Source organism: Vespa velutina, chromosome 10 (assembly GCF_912470025.1).
Source record: "Vespa velutina chromosome 10, iVesVel2.1, whole genome shotgun sequence".
Classification (NCBI taxonomy): Eukaryota; Metazoa; Arthropoda; class Insecta; order Hymenoptera; family Vespidae; genus Vespa; species Vespa velutina.
In genome coordinates, this window is record NC_062197.1 from 4,010,225 (window position 1) to 4,025,852 (window position 15,628).

The 15,628-nt window shown below is 28.4% G+C and overlaps 6 protein-coding genes across 14 annotated transcripts; 3 read left to right on the plus strand and 3 right to left on the minus strand.

Annotated features, from left to right (window-relative positions):
- The first annotated feature begins 78 nt into the window (after positions 1-78).
- Positions 79-1,566, plus strand: LOC124952359 (density-regulated protein homolog). The gene is made up of 5 exons (XM_047502087.1): positions 79-431; positions 575-659; positions 797-976; positions 1,191-1,330; positions 1,433-1,566. The coding sequence occupies exons 1-5, from the start codon at positions 330-332 to the stop codon at positions 1,475-1,477; spliced, it is 552 nt and encodes a 183-aa protein (XP_047358043.1). The 5' UTR covers positions 79-329; the 3' UTR covers positions 1,478-1,566.
- On the minus strand, positions 587-3,701 carry LOC124952361 (DNA-directed RNA polymerase III subunit RPC9). 5 transcript variants are annotated; one of them, XM_047502091.1, is made up of 5 exons: positions 3,544-3,701; positions 2,154-2,237; positions 1,804-2,074; positions 1,583-1,723; positions 587-1,456 (listed from the first exon to the last, which is right to left on the minus strand). In XM_047502091.1, the coding sequence occupies exons 2-4, from the start codon at positions 2,159-2,161 to the stop codon at positions 1,610-1,612; spliced, it is 393 nt and encodes a 130-aa protein (XP_047358047.1). In that variant the 5' UTR covers positions 2,162-2,237; positions 3,544-3,701; the 3' UTR covers positions 587-1,456; positions 1,583-1,609. The 5 variants fall into 5 exon arrangements, with proteins under 5 accessions (XP_047358047.1, XP_047358048.1, XP_047358049.1 ...); XM_047502092.1 differs by having other exon boundaries at positions 3,205-3,697; XM_047502093.1 differs by lacking the exon at positions 3,544-3,701 and adding an exon at positions 2,653-2,701.
- LOC124952347 (serine/threonine-protein kinase unc-51) lies at positions 3,136-7,356 on the plus strand. Of its 2 annotated transcripts, none has more exons than XM_047502066.1 (13): positions 3,136-3,713; positions 3,821-3,913; positions 3,996-4,046; positions 4,109-4,178; positions 4,279-4,359; positions 4,535-4,769; positions 4,880-5,191; positions 5,282-5,551; positions 5,624-5,871; positions 5,947-6,315; positions 6,427-6,554; positions 6,665-6,800; positions 6,914-7,356. In XM_047502066.1, the coding sequence occupies exons 1-13, from the start codon at positions 3,624-3,626 to the stop codon at positions 6,985-6,987; spliced, it is 2,157 nt and encodes a 718-aa protein (XP_047358022.1). In that variant the 5' UTR covers positions 3,136-3,623; the 3' UTR covers positions 6,988-7,356. The 2 variants fall into 2 exon arrangements, with proteins under 2 accessions (XP_047358022.1, XP_047358021.1); XM_047502065.1 differs by having other exon boundaries at positions 3,140-3,713; positions 4,279-4,455.
- LOC124952360 (translocator protein) lies at positions 7,295-8,890 on the minus strand. Its single transcript, XM_047502088.1, has 3 exons — positions 8,608-8,890; positions 7,835-8,047; positions 7,295-7,737 (listed from the first exon to the last, which is right to left on the minus strand). The coding sequence occupies exons 1-3, from the start codon at positions 8,716-8,718 to the stop codon at positions 7,552-7,554; spliced, it is 510 nt and encodes a 169-aa protein (XP_047358044.1). The 5' UTR covers positions 8,719-8,890; the 3' UTR covers positions 7,295-7,551.
- Positions 8,891-9,523: 633 nt separating this feature from the next.
- Positions 9,524-11,037, plus strand: LOC124952357 (soluble lamin-associated protein of 75 kDa-like). 3 transcript variants are annotated; one of them, XM_047502085.1, is made up of 5 exons: positions 9,524-9,777; positions 10,000-10,174; positions 10,276-10,456; positions 10,546-10,722; positions 10,813-11,037. In XM_047502085.1, exons 1-5 carry the CDS (start codon positions 9,764-9,766, stop codon positions 10,932-10,934), a joined length of 669 nt encoding a protein of 222 aa, XP_047358041.1. In that variant the 5' UTR covers positions 9,524-9,763; the 3' UTR covers positions 10,935-11,037. The 3 variants fall into 3 exon arrangements, with proteins under 3 accessions (XP_047358041.1, XP_047358040.1, XP_047358042.1); XM_047502084.1 differs by having other exon boundaries at positions 9,524-10,174; XM_047502086.1 differs by lacking the exon at positions 10,000-10,174.
- A 90-nt stretch (positions 11,038-11,127) lies between these two features.
- LOC124952191 (AP-3 complex subunit beta-2) lies at positions 11,128-15,600 on the minus strand. Of its 2 annotated transcripts, none has more exons than XM_047501693.1 (10): positions 15,321-15,600; positions 15,092-15,167; positions 14,362-14,943; positions 13,977-14,273; positions 13,570-13,837; positions 12,747-13,463; positions 12,354-12,662; positions 11,969-12,240; positions 11,513-11,877; positions 11,128-11,386 (listed from the first exon to the last, which is right to left on the minus strand). In XM_047501693.1, exons 1-10 carry the CDS (start codon positions 15,452-15,454, stop codon positions 11,239-11,241), a joined length of 3,168 nt encoding a protein of 1,055 aa, XP_047357649.1. In that variant the 5' UTR covers positions 15,455-15,600; the 3' UTR covers positions 11,128-11,238. The 2 variants fall into 2 exon arrangements, with proteins under 2 accessions (XP_047357649.1, XP_047357648.1); XM_047501692.1 differs by having other exon boundaries at positions 11,130-11,386; positions 12,354-12,665.
- Positions 15,601-15,628: the final 28 nt, after the last annotated feature.

Here is a 15,628-nt window from a genome sequence, read left to right on the forward strand (position 1 = left end):
GCTGACTATTTCCTGATTGGTCTGTTGAGACGGTTACGCCCCACCCAGTTTAGCTTTTCGATTGGATTCATTTCGAATATTCTATGCTTATTGGTCGACAAAGGCGCGTGTGAAAATTCGTATTACATGTCGAAGAAAAGAATTTACGATCATCCGCGGAGACTAACGTTCTAACCTTACTGCGATTTGTAATTTTACATCAAATCCTGTCTTTTCCTTTATTTCATAATATTGGCGAAGGTTTTTCAAGCCTCAAAATTTTATCGATTTTTGTCGTTAAATTACGTATATTATTTAATCGTGACATTACAATTATAATCTATTGGAATATGTCGGCTAGTGAACAATCAGATTTACGATTAGGACCTGATTCTAATGTTAGTTATCCTATCCAAGTACAATATTGTGGAAATTGTTCTCTTCCTATCGAGGTAAGACAATGTCGGTTATGAATTGTTAATGTCAGAAAATTTACTTTTTCCTTTTTTTTTTTCTTTTTTTTTTCGTATATTTTGTATAACATCTAATAAGTTCTATTTCCATTCTGAAATGGTTTTTTTTTTTTTTGAAACAGTATTGCGAATATTACCCGGAATATGAAAAATGTAAACAATGGTTAGAAAGAAATTTACCAACCGAATTCGAAAAAGTTAAACTAGGTAAATAAATCGATAAAGGATTAATAAATACCGATATATAATTCATAGTAACAATTTATATAAAGTATATTTATTCTAATGAATAAAACTTTATAGTACAGTGTATGTAATATCTTTGCCATTTTTGTGCCAAGCAGTAGAGGATGGTACTACAGAGTCTGGTGGAGGAGAAGATGAGAAGAAGAGACAGAAACGTGGTGGTAAGGGAATGCTTAAAACAAAGAAAAAGGAGGATGTACCTAAGTTAGTTACTGTATCAAGAGCTCCACGGGGAAAGAAAAAATCGGTAACTGTTGTAACTGGCCTTAGTACATTCGGTAAGTGTCATATCTGGAATTTATTTATGTTTTGCAACTATAATAATTTAGGAATGTGTATTTTCTTCTATAAATGTATGTGATCTTTTTAATATACTTAACTTGTTAAAGAAATTATCTCATAATTAATTCATTTGGTCATTCATGTTATTCTTATCATATGAGAAATATAAAAGTTTAATTATCTCTTTATCAATATGTCATAATCTTACAGACATAGATTTGAAGGTTGCAGCAAAATTCTTTGGTAGTAAATTTGCTTGTGGATCAAGTGTAACGGGGGATGATGAGATTGTTATACAAGGTGATGTCAAAGATGATCTATTTGAAGTGATTCCAGAAAAATGGCCTCAGGTATTATATATATATAAATTTTTTTTTCTCTCGTTTTTCTTTTTTTTTTTTTTCCCATAGAATAGAGAATATATATTTTTATATACTTTTATTTACTTTTAGATCGATGAAGATTCTATAGATGACCTAGGAGATCAAAAGAGATAATGGACTAAATAAATTTGCATTCGCACAAATATATTTAATATGCTATTTCCATTGATGTTTATTATAAATAAAATGTATATAAATAACAACAAGAATATTGCTTACATTTTTTAGAAATTGAATATCTCACTACTATCCCGTTTCTGCTTCCTGTTCATCTTCTTGTTCTCCCAAACAATTTTGAATTGTTTCCAATAATGATTCTACTTCTTCGTTGCTTAAACGGTCTTCACTATCCTCTACAATCTATAAAATCATTATATTGATTATTATTATATTATTCATTTGTTGCTTATATGAAATTATCAAAATGAAAAAAATAATACCAATTGTATTTCGAGAGCTGTCTTGGGACAAACATTTAACAAAGTTAATTTTTCACATTTTGTTAAATTAAAAGGTTCCATTGATTGTAAGAACTTTTTGATTTTTTCTGGAGATTGTTTTTTACAAGGAGTATCTTCCAAATACCTTATTGTCTGATAAGTAATAGTTGCTAATTGATTCTGAGTCATTTTTTGTTTTTTATTTGATTTTATATTTTGAAGCATATCCAAAACTTCATAATTACTTAAATAGGCAGCACAATCATTGAGTCTAGAAATAATCGTTAACTTATAATTTTCTATAATTAATATACATATATATATAAAGTTAATATAATAATATTACTTACACTTCCATATTGAATGAATAAAAATTTTTATTTTATAAAATGATAAAATATATAAATGATAACGTATCCTTCTTGTTCAATGGACTGTAAATAAAATTTTAAAAATATTTAATTTTTTGTTTTTACAGAATAATACACAATTTTATTGTTATAGTACTCATAACAATATCAACAATACTATGAAATATATAATTCACTTATCTATTTATTTATCATTTATTGTAAACATTCTTTGTATATAAAAAATTTAGAAATTTTAGGATATTTAGGAAAAAAAAAAAAAAAGAATGAATCACACATGCTCGTACGTCAAAAAAGAAGGTTAACCGGTGAGCCAATATTATAAATAAAAATTTATACGAATGAAATCCCTCGACTTGAATATCTTTATTTTTTATAAATGACGAAATACTCGTTTGTTACAATACATTCAAAATTTACCAATGTTTTCTTAATGAAACATTAAAATTTATAATGGAACTACTTTTTCAAGGCGTACGTTTATAAACATAGACAAGAATCGATTCCTACGGTTCACAGCTAACCTAAAATAATTTTTATATTCATAACAGAAGTATGAATTTTTTCTTAGGATAATCATACATTATCGTATAAAATAAAAAAATTTACATCAAATCATTGATATTATTAATATCAAAATGGCGGATGAATCATTTATAATAATATAATATCATTTTATAATAATATAAAGAGAGAAAAAGAGAGAAAGAGAGAGAAAGAGAGAGAAAGAGATTTCATTATCTTATTAAAATTCAAACGTAAAAATTAAAAAGTATCAATTATCAATGATTGACACAAGTATTGTCGAAATTAAATTTCAGATCATTCTTTTTGAAAATATATAGAAATAAAAAATGTAAGTATTACAAGGGATTAATTTAAAAAAGAAGAAAAGGGATTGAAAAAAAAAAAAGTAAAAAAAATAAAAAATAAATAAAAAAAAACCAAAATAAAAAATAAAAATACAAGTAAAGAAAGAATCAAGGGTTCTGATTGACCAAAGGACGCTCCTGAAAGCGTCAAGCATGACCTCTGTAGTAAATGGATTGCTGCGTGTCTGACATTTTGCAACGACAGCCACTCTGTGCGATACGTTGCGTGGTCTGCATTGTTTGGTGTTTTCGAATGTGGCCCCCCTCCCGCCCTTCGGAACAGTGAAGTGCAAGAGTTCTTTTATTAATGATTTATAACGTGAAAGAGTTACGATTAGGCTGTAAAAGAGCCTTTATCCTCGTCCAAGGGAAAATAAGGATATGAAAATCTCACGACACAACAAGGCGGAAGATTCCTCCACACTCATATCGATCCTATTATCGCGGGCGATGCATCTTTTCGCTTGTCAATCGGAACATGTTTGTAAACTATTGACCTTGTCCACGAAAGATCGGTGAATTAATTTTCCCCTTTCTTTATCATCGATACGAAACTAGAAATTGTTGTTTCCTTAGAATGGAGGTCATCGGTGAATACGAGTATAACACTAAGGACCTGATAGGTCACGGTGCTTTTGCCGTTGTATTCCGGGGCAGACATCGTAAAGTAAATATTTTTTTCTCATTCTCCCTCCTATTTCTTTCACACGTGACTTGTGCTTTTTAATATCTTTATAAAGTTAATGTGTTACGATGATACCTTTGTATCTGTAGAAACCTAACTGCGTTGTGGCGATTAAAAGTATAACAAAGAAGAGTTTAGCGAAGTCACAGAATCTTCTCGGCAAAGAGATTAAGATTTTAAAGGTATATTACTGTCGTTTATCAAGAAAAAAAAAAAAAAAAGAAAAAGAAAAGTAATGATCATTTTTTTTACGTTGATTTGCAGGAGTTAACAGAACTACATCATGAAAATGTAGTTGCTTTGTTAGATTGTAAGGTAAGAAAATTTTTAATTAAATCTTATTAATTCTTAAAGATAACAATGATATTTCGTTTCAGGAATCTATTCATAATGTCTTCCTGGTTATGGAGTATTGTAATGGTGGAGATTTAGCGGACTATTTAGGGGGTATATATATATATATATATTTGTTTTTTTTTTGTGAAACATAGTAGCCTCTCTGCTAAAGTAATATTATATTTATTTTTATTCTATTCTTGTTCAATAGCAAAAGGCACATTATCAGAAGATACTATCAGAGTATTTCTTAAGCAATTAGCAGGTGCAATGAAAGCATTATATGCCAAAGGTATTGTTCATAGGGATCTTAAACCACAAAATATTTTACTCAGTCATAATTGTGGCAAAGCATGTCCGCAACCACATCAAATAACATTAAAAATAGGTAAAATGCGTTAACAATAGAATTGTATAAAATATTATTTGATTTTATTAAAATTCTATGTCGAATTTTATCATTATAGCGGACTTTGGCTTTGCCCGCTTTTTACAAGATGGAGTAATGGCTGCTACATTATGTGGTTCACCAATGTATATGGCACCTGAAGTAATTATGTCACTTCAATATGATGCAAAAGCAGATTTATGGTCTCTTGGGACAATAGTATTTCAGTGTCTTACTGGAAAGGCACCATTTCAAGCTCATACACCACATGCACTAAAATTATTTTATGAGAAAAACGCAAATCTTGGTCCAAAGTATGTTCTTTTTTCTTTTTTTTTAATTTTCGTAATTTTATAAATCTATTTTTTTATATATTATATTTTTTTTTTTTTATATTTATTATTAATCTATTTTATTATTGTAGGATTCCTCCAGGAACTTCTCCAGAATTGTCCGATTTGTTATTGGGATTGTTGAGACGCAATGCAAAAGATCGTATGTCCTTTGATGAATTCTTTGGACACCTTTTTCTTCAAGGAGCAAGGGAAAGTCCCAGTCCAGTTCCTGTAGAATTACCAGCTTCACCTGGTACACTAGCTGTTCCAGAAGGACCTACGGCTGTTATAAGATCTGAACCGGAAACAAATAGTCCATGTTCCAGTCCAGAAGATGACTTTGTGCTTGTGCCAAGTGATCTTAGTAGTGATACAGACAATAATACTAATACCCAAGTCAAGTAAATATTTTTTCTTCAATAGATATGCATGTATGATAGATATTTCTATTTATTTCTATTTATTTATATGCTTTGTAATTATCATTTTAGATACACGAAGCAAACTAGCAGAGAGGCAGTTAGTCCACCACGACCATGCTTTTTACCCATATCTGAACCAATTCCAGTTCCCTCACAAAGAAGCGTGGCACAGTCATCATCACCATCTGGTAATATAAGATCTGGAAGTAGCGTTGTTCCTCGATCTCAGCCAATTAGTATGAAGCGAAGTGTAGACTCTCACAGAAGTCATGCTCTTGACATTGGTTCTCTTAGTCCACCTAGTGTACAATTTGTAATAGGTACACCACCTGGTAGAAGGTATAAGAATAATATTCATGATATCTATGTATAATATTGTTATATGTTTCATATGCATATAATAATTTCTAGATTGAGTGAAACACCACCACCACCTAGTACTTGGCAAGTTAGTCCAGTGGCACGGCATTCACACAGTGGAACTTCGCCATTGCGCAGATCAACAGGAAACAATAGTGCATCTTCTCCATTACTTACAGGTCCATTGGCAGTTTTAGGGTCTCCTACTTCAAAAGCTTTTCAAGATAACAATAATACACTTAGGCATTCGCCTGTTATACCTTTTGGCACAAGAGCTGTTACTCTTCCAGAAATATCAGGTGAATAGTTATTTTTAATTAATTATTACTATTTAATTATTTTTCTTATTAATACTTTTTTTTCTTATTTTATAGAAGCGGGTAGTTTTCAAAATCTTTTCCCGGACGTTAATCCAACATTAACAGAAGATCGTCCATTAACATTTATAGCCCCAGAACTCCCAGAAGAAACGCTTTTAGAACGGGAACATTCAGAGATCTTAGCAAAGTTGAACTTTGTTGTGGCATTATGTGAATGTGTATGCGAAGTTGCTAGAAATAGAGCTGGACCTTTAGGTGCACCCTTAGGTGGGATTGAACAAGCTAGTAATGCAGCAACAAGAAGAAGAGCAGAACAAGTTATTTTGTTAGTGAGGGCTCTTCAATGGTTGAGCTCTGGATTAAGTCTCGCAACTCAACAGCTTAAAGCTGGAAGGTTGCAACCTACAGCTAGTGTAAAAGAAGGTAACTAAAAAAAAAAAAAAAGAAAGAAAAAAGATTACTAACGAGCTAACAGATAAAGATATAGAAATATATAGTGTTATTAATGAATATACTTATTTTCTAATATTTTAGTTGTGAGTACAATGAATGAAAAGTTTAGATCTTGCCTGACAGAATGCAAACAGCTTAACAGTGCAGGATTGCTTCGACAACCGGGGGCTACAGCAGATAAAATTCTTTATAATCACGCAATACAAATGGTAATAAAGTTAATCCATACAACAATTAGAATTCAATAATATTGAATAATAATTGAATAGTAATTCTGAATTTCTATTTTTTATTTATTTTTTTTTTCTTTTTCTTTTAGTGTCAATCCGCAGCCCTTGATGAATTATTTGGAAATCCTGCTGAATGTTTTCAGCGTTATCATACAGCGCAAATATTGTTACATTCATTATCACAACACATTAGTCACAGTCCAGACAAAGCTCTTCTTATCAAATGTAAGTCTTCTCGTATTTTTTAAAAGCTTCAAATAATAATCGCTACTACTAAACAGTATATATTATTGTTAATAACTTACTTGCTTTTTTATTTTTTATTTTTTTTTTTCCAGATAAAGATGCAGTTGAAAAAAGATTATACGTACTTCAGCAGCAAGGGTATATCTATGCAACTGATCCTACGTAGCGTTCGTGAAAAACAGAAACTGTGTGCGATGTTGCACACAGGCCAATACTACATTTGATACCTCTGTTGTGTAAGATCGTTTACTCTATTCTGTATAAAAAAAATATTAATTTATCTGTAAGATTGTTCAGCAAAGATGAATATATACGCGATTTAGTTTTGAAACATAGTATGAATTGTTAGAAACTTATGCAGAATAGAGTAGACTAACAGATCAAAAGAATTATGAAAGTGATTCCTTCTAAATTATACTTTATATATAATTTATCAACTGATACCAATAATGAATTATACTGTATAATGTACGTATGGTTGATTAACTAATCTTTATTTCATATCAATTAATAAACATGTGTATACTAACAACAACATTGTGCGTTTTATGAAAAGCACATATTTACTAAAGAGCAGTGATATAACAATTGTAAAAAAATAGAATGCCCTATGCACCCTTTAAGCCAATATTACTATAATATTTTTTTTCTTTTCTTTTTTCTTTTTTTTTTTTTCTTCTTTTAATAGTCTGCCAACAAGCTATTCCCTGCGTTCTTAAATTTTTATCTTTCATTCCTTCTTATCTTCCAATGAACTTTGTGGATTATCCCTATAAATTATATAATTTAATGCTGTCGCGAGGGTACACCATGCGAAGTAAGGAATAATTAATAATCCAGCGAGTGGATTCACTTGATAAAAGGCTACTCCCATTGCTGCTGATGTTCCCCATACTAGAGTTAGTTCGTATAATGCCTAAAAATGAATATTTCAATGAAATCAATTTGATAACAATTAATATTATTCTATATAACTCTTGATAAATTTGTTGATAAAAAAAAAAAAAAATTACCAATTTAATATGATGTCCCCCAAAAAAGATAGGTGTCCAAGCCCAATTCATAATTAAATTAGCACCATATATTGAAAGTGGAAGGGCTGCTTCTTTGAATCCTCCAGCATTTCGCCATACTATGTAAGAAGAGTAACCTATTGTACTATATATAGTTGTCCATACTGGCCCAAAAACCCAATTTGGAGGTGTCCAAGATGGTTTTTTCAAAGACTAACATAAATGAAATAAACGCTGATATTATTTTATATATTATTGCATTATGTAGTTTAAATAATTAAGTTTTCACATTAAATGTCATGAAAATTAACAAAACATTTATTAATGAGCTTAACAATTATAAAATGTTTTGAATTAATTTTTAAATGTGGTATCATAGAAAAAAAAAAACAAAGAGAAAAACAAAAAGAATCAATCGATTTGCTTGCATAAAATAGGAACGTTACGTTGCAATGAATATACGGTCTATCTCTTTCTCTCTTTCTTTTTTTTTTCTTTCTAATAATATACATTATAGTCAGCGATACACGATAGTGTATTGTTAACAACATTTAAGTGAGAGTTCAAAAAGAGGCGGGTCCTCTTAAAATTTTTCCCGCCAACTTTTGAAATTGCATATATCATTATATTTTATTTCCAACGTAATATAATTCTCAGTTTTTTTCTTTTTTTTTTTTTTTTGTTTTTTTTAATTTTTTTCTTTCTATAGCTCAGGCTTCATTACGTGACTGAATAAATAATCGATAAGAATATCGACAAAATTCTTTTCTTACCGTATACCATGGATGTAGATTTTTTTTCACGTAATAAGCACCAAGCCATCCGCCAATATTAGGATGGACAACGCCTACAACCAATGGCAATGACACTTTACATATTGGCATTTTGAAAATATCACTATTAACTCTCGATATGATATCCGAACTGTAAGATATTAAATAGACTATATTATAAGAAGTCGATGCTTTCACGTTTGTTCATACTACTAATATATGGTATGAGGTATAACTTGTGTATATTGCGAAATATGTATAGTTCCTGTAAGAACTTCTGCGCATATTCTATACATGCAACTTCTGTACATGTATATATCTATATCTACAATGTATTACATATTATGAAGATGTTACGTGCATATATATATATATATATATATATGTATGTAGAAGTACATTATCGCCATGCAAAGAAAATTGTATATGTTAAATAACTATGACAACGATATCTTCATATCAATTATATTTCTTGTAATCATTAATTATATATATAAAATAGATGTTTTTTACTTCGTTCATACGAAGAACTATATATATTTTTAAAAAGTCTAAAAATTATTCGATTATCATTTATAAATAATTATATGCAATACTAATCGTTTTCTAAATTCGTAACATTTAAATTAAGAAATCTTTCATTTTTAAAAACTTTATAAATCTATCGAATTATTTAACATTCTTATTGAATTGATATTAAATCTTCAATCGTATTATAGTACCCGTAAAATGTACTTTTATGTAACGTTAAGATATTATAATTAATTTTTTTTCGAAAAAAGTTGAAATATTTATTTAATGTTCTATTTCATTATTATTTATTTTCGCTTGTAAAATATTGAGTTATATGTTTCATTTTTATATGTGTATTTTTTTTTTTATGCAAATATATATATATATATATATATATATATATATATATATATCTTTTTACCCGTTAACGGAATAGATAATTAGGATTTATAGATAAAATAGAGGCTTCGTTCTATTGGTTACAAAATTTATCAGTGACTAGTGTCTATTATCGCTAAGGAATATATACAAGTTAATTCTAATCGTTGCCCTTGTTTTTTTTTTTCTTTTTTAGAAAAATCTACAAAATGGCATTTATCACACTGGTCTAATTTAATTCAAGCTGTTAATATTTTCGTAAAAAATGATATGCCCCAGGTAACATTATTAAATAATTGATCTTTCGAAAATTCATTCTGTTAATTAACAAATCGCCCTGTTCTTTGTACAATAATAATTATATATATATATAAAACATAATTATATATATAACATATTCATTTTCATCATTAAATTAATAATACTTTTCATTAAGAAATAAATAAAAAAACAGATATATATATATATATATACATATATGTTGTACGTATTATTATTTAGATGTATTAGTTATGTACAAGCTACAGAATTGGATTTAAAACGATATAATATACAAGGCATTATTCATCGACTCGATTGTATAAAATGTAATCGATTTGTAGCTATAAAAGTGAATGATGATATTTTAAATATAGATAATAGTTTTAATGATAAATATGAAAACAATTGGAGCGAGGTAACACTTAAAAAAATTTTGTTGATTAATGTAGTACAATATACGTGATTGATAGACATATATTTTGATTAACGTAGTATAAAGTATGATTATTTCTTTAGATGAAAACCAATCAAGAGAAAATAATTTATTATATATTGTCTCAAATAATTTATGTTGAATTTGATACTCCAAAACCTGAAAAATTGGAGACACCATACGATTATGCTGATAAATTTGATATAGTTTTGATTAGATGGGAAAACGGAAAACCCATTGGTTTTTATACTGTTAAACCTAAAGGTAATTTTTAATTTTAATTCTTTTTCAAATACACTGATATAATTTATAATGTTAAAATAATTGATAAATTTGATAATTAATATATTAAGGTACTGAAGTTTATTCGACTAAAGAAAAATATACGATGCCTGTATTAGATACGGCATATATCCGATCGGCATATAGAAATAGAGGATTTGGTTCAGAAATTTTATTGGATATAATTAAACGTTTTCCAGACGAGGATATTGGATTTTCTAAACCAATTTCTAACACTATGCTAAAATGTAAGGAACACAATTTTTTTTATGCTCTCTTTATTTTACTACAATGATGATGTATTAAATTGATATTCTTTTTTTTTTTTTTTTTTATAGTATTAAAAAATTTTCTAAGAAATTACAAAGAATATAGATTACGTTTTTGGGAAATAGCCGATTGGGACATCTGTGGTTCACAGAAATTAATATGGTTTAGTGTAAAAGATAAATTTCTTTAACGAAGAATATTTTGATTTTATTCAAAATGCAAAGTTATTTGAGTATTATAATAAAATATTAATATATTTTCTAAAGGAAAATGTGTTCTTATATATATATCTGAAATAGAATAAATTGAACATAATAATTACTATTCAATATATGTGATGTATTATATAATATGTATTATATATTATATAACATATTATGTAATAATTTTATGGTAACATAAATTGAATGATTATACTATTTGATTAATATATGATATATTTATCGATATATCCCTATCATATATATATATAATATATATAGGAAACATTTCATTCATTTTAAGTTACTCTTAAACTCATTTAATAAGATAGAGCCTATAACCATTTTTTCACAATTTACACAAATTTCCAAATGTTCTGTGTCAATGATTTTTATCGTTATTAATACCAATGATTTGGACGCTAAAGTATGAGCAGCAAATCTGAAAATTTAAAGATCAATTATATAACTTACAGAATATATATATAAAAAAAAATTTATATATATATATATATAAATTTTTTTTTTTCAGAAGATTCTTGATGTAAAAAATAAACGAATAATTTACCTTATTATTTCATTTTCGCTTGATATCATTGCAACGTTCGCCGTTTCAAAAATTTTTTCAGATAGATATTTCCTATTTCCCGTAAATGATATTTTTGCTGTATTTTCATTCATACCTTTTAATTTTGCCTTCTCGTTATTAAACATATTTTCTGGTAATAAAACTGATCTGATTATTTCTCCTATAGGAGCTTTAATAGTCACCGGACACGAATATTTCTCTTCGTCGATTGTAAAATCAATGTTAAAGTTTGCCGGTTGCATGGAGTCATTAAAATTAACACCTAATGTAGAAGATAGAGTGGAATTTATTTCTAATAATGATATTCGCACAAAATCGTGAATTTGCATTCCTTTTTGAAGATTCTGAAAAAAAAAAATATATATATATATATATATTATCTATTATGACAATATACTATTATTTATATTTATATTTAATTACAAAGAATTTCACCTTATTTCCAATCTGTATATCTTTGATTTGTTTATTTCCTTCATTTATAAATGTTAATTCGATGTTAATCAAATGAGCGCTAACTAAATGTTGTGACCTTGTAAATCTGTATTCTACTTTCAAACCATGTCCTGTAATACTATTTAACATTTCATATTTTTTAATAGGTATAAAAGAGGTAGAGACTTCTCTAATGCCATCTGCAGCAATTGGATTAATAGGTGTTAAAAAACCACCTAAACTCGGTGTCATTATCGGTGTCATTGGTACAACTGTTAAATAAAAATATTCGTTATTTTATTTATCTTTTTTTTTTTTTTTTTTTTTTTTTGTTTTTTAGTTTTATATACGAATAATTCCGTTTTGTAAATTCCTATAATTTTACCATCGTCTAAATCTAAAAGTAAATCTAAGTTGCTTTTTGGTTTTTCTTTTTCTTCTGGTTTAATAACTTTTTCCTCCTCTTCCTCTTCTTCTTCTTCTTCTTCTTCTTCATCGCTATCTTGAGAATCACTATCTTCTTCAGAATCTGTATCTTCCTCGCTATCCGTCATACTGTCAGATTCCTCGGATCGTTTTATAATCTTCTTTTTTTCATTACTTTCAGATTTATCCGTTTCAGCTGAATACTCAGAGGATTCGCTTCCATCGTCAGAACTCTCACTTGCTGAAGTTTCCAAAGATTCATCCTCTTCTTCTGTTAAAAAATTGTACATTTCATTCTTAAAAATGATTGTTTCCTAATCATCGAAGTTTTACAATGTCAATTACAACCTACCTTCTTCAGCAGTACTTTCATCATCGCTGTAAAACGGCTTTTCCTTTGCTTTTTGCTTTTTTTCTTTTCTTTCTTTTCGGGTATATTTATATTGTTCTTTTATATCTTGTACATTTGTTGGTTCTACATTTCTAACAGATGGATCTGGTGCTACTTCAGGGAAAGGTGGCAATTGACGATATCCTGCACATGGCATATTTAAGTAATGAGATAAAGTACCCAATTGAAATTCTGAATCTTTAAATCTTGAAGTTAGCGTAGGGGCTGGCTTTGGAGCTAGAAAAATTCTTTTCGCAAATTCAGGAAACTTTTTTTTCGTTTCATTATCTTCAGAAAAAATAAAATGCTTCAGAAAACGTGCACGGTCCCTGATGTCATAATTTTGATCATATTTTGCAAGTTGAAAGACATATTGACAAAATGGTTTGGTTTGCATTGGATTATTCAAATATAATTTGACAGCTAAATTAAGAGTTTGTAACTTAACAATATCTTGTTCATTAATAAAATTTTTTGCCATTTTTCTTAAAACATCAGGTGCAATTTTTGGTACACGATCTGAGTATTCACCTAACAACCATAAAATAGATGCTCTTGCTTGAGGTATTGTTATAAAATCCATTAATTTGGCCATATGAGCAATAATGTCTTTATGTTCATTTGGCTGCGTTTGCAATAACTTTTTTATTACAACAACACTTTCTGCTACAACAGCCTCTGAGAAAACAGGAAAATACAAGTTTATAAAAATGTGTGTGTGAGTGTGTATATATATATATATATATATATGACTTAAAAATTATCAAAATCTATGGAAACTTACCATCCCTGTTACTTAGCAAAAAAACTAGACCATTTAAACATGTATCTGTAACTTCTTTTATATTACTGGCGCATCTACCAATAGCTTGGATGCTAGCTCCAACAAATTCTTTATCGCTACTTGAAATATATGTTTGGAATTCTCTTAATATTACCCCAATACTAGTTTCAGTAGCTAAATTCGTTAATATATCTAATTTTAATAGTTTTATATGTGTGGGATCTGAAGTCCTTACAAAAAATGATTTCAGGAAGGGTTCAAACATGCCCTATATAAAATAATAATAATAATATGATTAACTTGTTTTTGGTTATATAATAATCGATTAAATAATATATACACGATTGTATAATTTAAATTAGATATTATAATATTTACAGTATATTTTAACATTATACTTACATTACCTTTCTTGTAATTGACATGCTTGCAATGCAATGTAATACAATGCTTTGGACTTCTCTATGACCTCTTAATAATCTTATTAATGCTTTTGCTGCAATCATAACTTCACTTCGTGCTGCTGTGTGATGATATAATTGTGATACCGCCATTACAACTGAAGCATTACGGCTTTGTAGAAGTGGTTTCGTATTTCGTAATAACAATCGATGATCAGGATCTATGGAAAATTTTGGTTTTTTCATATTAGAGGAATCTGAATCCGAATCGTAAAATGGACGATTTTCATCTTCTTCTAAGCTCTAAAAATAATTGTTGTTCCTTAGAAATATTTCTAAATAAGAAGTTAATGATATTGACAGAATCATTTTAACTTAGTAATATATTTACATCTATATTAGGGTTAATGAATTGTGCTCTGGCATATCTTGTGAGCATATTAACTATGACTACTTGACCCCACTCATCAACGTCGACTAATAAATTACATAGTTTTCTGTAATTTTTATGTATTAAATCTATTCTTTCTGGACATACTTCTTCGAATGCCATTACTGCAGAACCAACAACAAGGGTTGTTTTGTCAGATAAAAGTTTTTCTAAAACTCCAATTAATTCTTCTTTCTGTTCAGGATCTAAAGAATACAATTTAGGAATAGCATGTGCTGCAGTTTTACGTACATATGGTGACATATCACTAGCCGAATCTTTAATAGCAAGCATCACAATGGGCACAATCATAGAAACTCTGATACTAGATAAAACTCTTAAAGCACTGGCTCTTATCAATTGATTGGGATCTTTTAAAGCTCTTTGAAATGTAGATATTGACAAGAGTGCAAGATCTTGTTGGTCTTCCGCATAACGAACTAGATATACATATACCAATTTTTTTACTTCAATATTTTTTGATACAACGTTTTTTACTACTGCTGGAAAAAGTTCAGACGCGTCTCTTCCTTTAGCCACCATCTACAAATGTATATCTTTATGATTTCATTAATTTTTATAATAAAGTTACATTAATATAAATTAAGAAATGTTTTAAACAAAAGTATAATATTATTGTATATAATATAAGGACAATTGTTTAACATTAATTAAGATATTATTTAATTACCCCTATTATACGTTTCATAGCTTCTAATTTTAAACCATCTTTGTTGCTATCTAGCATTTGCTTTAAATCTTCATGCCTGAAAAAATTAGATATCGTACTAATCTCTCTCTCTCTCTCTATATATATATATATATATACACACACATATATATATATATACAACAAATATACATGTAATTGTAGTATAAATATTATAGTGTTCTTGAAGAGATTATGAAGTATTAATTACTTTTTGTAATCAGAATGGAAAAATCCACCAGATGCAGGATCTGCTGCAAGCTCTGGATCTCCTGCACTTGATGGCCTATCACTACTATATGATCCACCATTATTTGATAAAGTATTTGCTGCAGCAGTTAACATGATGATTTAATTTTTCGATTGATCGTCTTGATTTTATTTATACAATGAAAAATTCTCTGTTAAAGTAACACGTTATTTTTAAAAACTTTTGACAGCCAGCTGCACTTTACAAGAATCCATAGTATTCCAATAACAGAGTCGCCAACCGTATAAATTCTAATTCACATTTGTCCA